The 5004-nt window shown below is 48.3% G+C and overlaps 1 protein-coding gene across 1 annotated transcript; it reads right to left on the minus strand.

Annotated features, from left to right (window-relative positions):
• Positions 1–315: 315 nt before the first annotated feature.
• On the minus strand, positions 316–3812 carry LOC108136492 (NADH-ubiquinone oxidoreductase 75 kDa subunit, mitochondrial). Its single transcript, XM_017257710.2, has 6 exons — positions 3717–3812; positions 3314–3501; positions 2890–3221; positions 1401–2427; positions 846–1334; positions 316–778 (listed from the first exon to the last, which is right to left on the minus strand). Exons 2-6 carry the CDS (start codon positions 3494–3496, stop codon positions 611–613), a joined length of 2199 nt encoding a protein of 732 aa, XP_017113199.1. The 5' UTR covers positions 3497–3501; positions 3717–3812; the 3' UTR covers positions 316–610.
• Between the last annotated feature and the right edge of the window lie 1192 nt (positions 3813–5004).

Here is a 5004-nt window from a genome sequence, read left to right on the forward strand (position 1 = left end):
GACATTGAAAAGGCGGATTAGATGAGTCATTGTTTGATGCTATAATTACATAAATAGAAATCGTTAACTAAACATTGAAAAGGCGGTTTAAATATGGCATGTTTGGCAAACAATAAACAATAATAATATTGGAAATATAAAGACAAGGCAAGAGTACAATTAACGAGCTGTAGAATATTATTTAGGCATTAAAAGCCATTTATAAATATTAGAACATTATCTTCAACATGAAACAAAGCGAGATGGCGATAAAATGTAGATTTATGCTTATATGTATGTGCTATGTTTAACTCCCAAGCCAGTGAGAAATGTCGATTGATATTTTCTATTACATTTTTATTTTGGTTTTCCTATTTCTCGTATTGAATAACTCCTTTGTTTCGAACAACTTGAAAGACTTTTTCATTTACAACTGCCCCCCAAGCGCTGGAGCCGATCCCATCTGCTCCCCAATCCGCTCCTGCGCTGGCTCATCCTGCGGCTCCTCCTGCTGTCTTTGTGTCCGTTAGTATTTGGGGGCGTGGCGTCGTGTGGCGTGGCGGGGCGGGGCAAAAGGTCAAAGAGCAGAGTTAGAAAAAAAAAACATTAATTATTCATTAGTTTAGATCGCCTAGATGGCCACGCTCTGCTTGGCCTCGTTCTCCCGCTGCTGCTTGTTGACCGCCGATATGCACTTGGCCATGGTGGGCGAGGCGCGCGAAATGGCATCGGTCATGAAGTAGTCGCGCAGCTCCTTCAGCTTCAGATCAATGGGTCCGCCGCCGCCGATGGATTTGCTCTGCAAGCATATAGGATGCGGTGGCATTAACATTACAGTATGTAAGATTCGAGAATGAGTAACCTACGATAGCACCCGCTACGCCAGCCTCGCCGGCTGCCTCCAGTTGTCCCAGGCGCGTTAGATGCGGCGCCACATCCTCCAGACGGTTGCGCAGCTCGTCCAGGTTGTCGTACGGCAGCGGCTTGCCCACCACCTCGGAGAGGGCGCGCAGGATCTTCCAGTCCTCGCGGGCCATGCCCGGTGGCGAAACGCCCGGCAACGTCTGCTGTGGCCTGCCCTCCGTGTTCACGTAGATGGCCTGCTTCTCTGTGTAGGCGGCGCCGGGCAGCACGGCATCGGCAATCGAGGCCCCATTGTCGCCGTGCGAACCGATGTAGACCACGAAACAGTCCTTGGGCAGCTGCTCGCGTGTCACCTTGCCGGCGTCGGCGTTCAGCAGGAAGAGCACCTTGGGCTGCGACTTTACGGCGATCTGTGCACCCGCCTTGTAGCCCACATCGAGGGCGCCCACCTGGGCGGCGTTGGTCTGCAGCACATTGAAGGGATTCCAGTTCTGCAAGCAAAGGATTTGGGCAAAGCATTCAAGCAACCAGTTGAAACAGAGCAGCAGACGACTTACCGGCTTCTTTAGCTTCTTGCAGTAATCGGCCACGGTGGCATGGATGGCAGCGCCATCGGCACGCTCCAGCAGATCGGCTCCGATGATGATGGCCGGCTTCTTGGCCTTCTCGAGAACCTTGGAAAAGGCATGCGATCCGGAGCAGACATCCTTGACGAGGGCGGCATCGGTGCCGAGGTTCTCGTGGTCATAGGAAAGATCAATCTTGGGTCCAATCGAGGCAATCTGCAGCTCGTTGTGGACATAGGCCTTGCGCAGACGGGTGTTGACCAGCGGAGCCTCGTAACGGGGATTGGTGCCCACGAGGAGAACGGCGTCGGCCTCCTCCAAGCCGGCGATGGTGCTGTTCAGCAGGTAGTTGGCACGCGAATCGGTGCCGCCCTGGATGAAGCCCTGCTCGGTGGCCACCACTTCGCTGCCCAGACGATTCAGCAGATCCTTGAGGGCCACCTGAGCCTCCAGATCGGCCAGCTGACCGGAGATGCCGGCAATCTGGCCACCGGCCGCCTTCACGGCCTTGGCCACGGCAATGAGGGCGCCCTCCCACTCGACGGCCTGCAGTTCGCCGTTGGGCATGCGCACCATGGGCGCCACCAGGCGCTGACGCTTCAGGCCGTCGCAGGCGAAGCGCCCCTTGTCGGCCAGCCACTCCTCGTTGACGTCCTCGTTCTCGCGCGGCAGGATGCGCAGCACCTCGTTGGTGCGGGTGCTGACCACGATGTTGCTGCCCACGGCGTCCAGCACATCGATGCTGCTCACCTTGCGGATCTCCCAGGGACGGGCCACGAAGCTGTACGGCTTGTTGGTCAGCGCGCCCACGGGGCACAGGTCGATCACATTGCCGGAGAGCTCGGTGAGGAAGAGCTTCTCCACGTAGGTGCCGATCTGCATGTCGTTGCCGCGGCCGGTGGTGCCCAGGTCATCCACGCCGGCGATCTCGGAGGCGAAACGGATGCAGCGGGTGCAATGGATGCAGCGCGTCATGATGGTCTTGACCAGCGGACCGATGTCCTTGTCCTCAACAGCTCTGCGGTGATAAACAAAGGGTAACATGATAATAAATTACTGGAATGCGAGGGGCTAATTTGCGTTTAGTTTAAAAGGTTTAAATACTAAAACTTCCAAGGTTATTTGCTTGGCTTTTGTATGCAAGTCAGTCTATCATACATATATGAGTTATCTAGCAGGTTTAAAATGGTTTAGCCACCAGAAAATATCAATGATGATAATCTCTTGCCAAAGCGATACTTAAATTGATACACTATTTAATATTTAACTTTGCTTTGGCAGGTTTAAGCAATTTAAAAGGGAAGTGATTTAGCTTTTAAAGATCTGTAGCCATAATAGCTTTAGCCCTCTTTTTCCTACCACTTGACTGTGTACTTGATAGTTACTTTGATTCTCAGCTCAATATTTAACTTTGTTTGGGCAGTTTTAAGCCATTTGAAAGGCTATAGACATTATAGCTTCCATAGAACGTTTTCCCTACCGCTTGCCGGTGTAGTTGATGTCCGTGAAGCGCGAGCGATCGGATCCGAAGGCCATGGCCTGATCCTGCAGGTCGCACTCGCCGCCCTGGTCGCAGATGGGGCAGTCAAGCGGATGGTTCATCAGCAGGAACTCCATGACGCCCTCGCGCGCCTTGCGGGTCAGATCGGAGTTGGTCTTGATGCGCCAGCCCTTCATCACGGGCATGGCGCAGGCGGCCACTGGCTTGGGACTCTTCTCCACCTCCACGAGGCACATCCTGCAGTTGCCGGCGACGGCCAGTCGCTCGTGGTAGCAGAATCTGGGAATCTCCACGCCGATCTGGGCAGCGGCCTATGGAAATGGATGGAGCAGGGAATATGGGATTAGGGACAGGGACAGGGAGATTTCGAGACTTCGTTGGGCAAGAAAGGCAAAGACAATACCTGCAGCACGGTGGTGCCGGGTGCCACCTGCACGGGAATGTCATCCACAAAGACCTCGATCTTCTCGGGCGCCTTCGCCGGTGTCTGGGCCACCATGGCGCTGGTGCGCACCGCCCGGCTGGCCATCTGATGTGTGGGCGAGCCCAGAGCGCCCAGCGCCTTGACTAGCGGTGCCCGTATCATATTTTCTGCAGCGATATGGAGTAACAGTAACCAAAATTCAGTTGCAATCGTTGGGAGCCAAGAGAAATTACATAAGTGGAGGGTACGCTCGATGCCAGCATTGGCCCAATATCGATTGTTACCACTTGGTGGACTGTTCCGGAGGCAGTTGCTCCACTCAAGCGCCACTTGCCACTCAGTTTGGTGACCCAAAAAGCCACGAAACTAGACGAAAACCTACCGAAATGCTGGAAAATATTCCTGTGAGCTCTTAATGCGGAGACAACTTTTTTTTAATCGGTTTGCTTTGACAGTCGGCCGCGTTGCCAACTGCCGCGTTGACAGCTGACCCGCCGCGCTTATTTATCGATTAATTTAATTATTTAATAATTAGTTGATAACATACTGCTTAAGTCAGCCTATGATGATAAACAACCCACCAAAACCACGTTTTCTATTAAGACAACTTGTTTCTATATAAACCAACGATTTTGTTACGTGTTTTTATTTAATACGAGTAGTTGGCAACGCGCTTGTAACAGCTGCTCATAATTTGTTTGGCCATTCACATGTCAACGCGGTCATTCAAATTCAAATCACAAATCAAAGATGGCGCCTAAAAATTTAAAAAGCTGGATTTGTGGTTTTTAAGTTAGCTGTTTTCAAAATAAAGTATAAAACAAGGTAAAATTAATTTATTATTTATAAATATATGGCATACCAAGTTTTTAAGAAATTAAAAAAAACTCACATTTTTTTGGAAATATTTTCAATGGATTACCCTTTTAAAAAATGCAAATTTTTATAAATTTGCTCACATTTTGTTGTATTTTTAATGCAGATCGTGTACCATGATTGTAAAGCTAATTTATGACTGTTTGAAGGCCATTAATGTAAGGGTTTTATGTATTTACAAAATAATGTGATGGCTAATTTTTAATTTATTTACAACATAAGACGGTTATATGCAACTTTCTTATCAGTCAGCATAGGTAATGCATACATATAAAATACTTATATCTGGCCAGGATCTTTGGCGCTGAATTCAAATTAATCAGCGCATAAATTACCGGCTTAAAAAGTTCAACGTCGTTCTCCCGCGCTCTTGCCGCCGCACAGAAAGAAAAAATGTATGTTAAATGTTAATTATGTTAACTGTTTTGGTTTCTATTTTGGAGTCCAAATTTTAATGCTAAAATCACCAATTTCACAAATTTAAGAACATTTTTAAGTTGATAATAATATGTACAAATCTTTTATAAAACTAAAAGAATATAAACATTTATGAATTTGAATCAAATGCCATTACTTAGATAAACCTTAAAGGAACACTTTAGTTATGAAACAAAAAAAGGAATATATTATTTAAGCCCGATCGTTAAGGATTATTTTTTTTTGAGCAACTTTTATTCTTTCTCTGTAAAAGAAAAAAATATGAGGCCTCAGAAGACTCAAAACTGGTTGCGACAACTTTCGTTGCGGCCGCCGAAGAAGTCGCCCCGTTTCGGCCAAGTTAGTTGGCGTTTTAA

This window comes from Drosophila elegans, unplaced genomic scaffold, assembly GCF_018152505.1.
Source record: "Drosophila elegans isolate 14027-0461.03 unplaced genomic scaffold, ASM1815250v1 contig_149, whole genome shotgun sequence".
In the NCBI taxonomy this organism is placed as follows: domain Eukaryota; kingdom Metazoa; phylum Arthropoda; class Insecta; order Diptera; family Drosophilidae; genus Drosophila; species Drosophila elegans.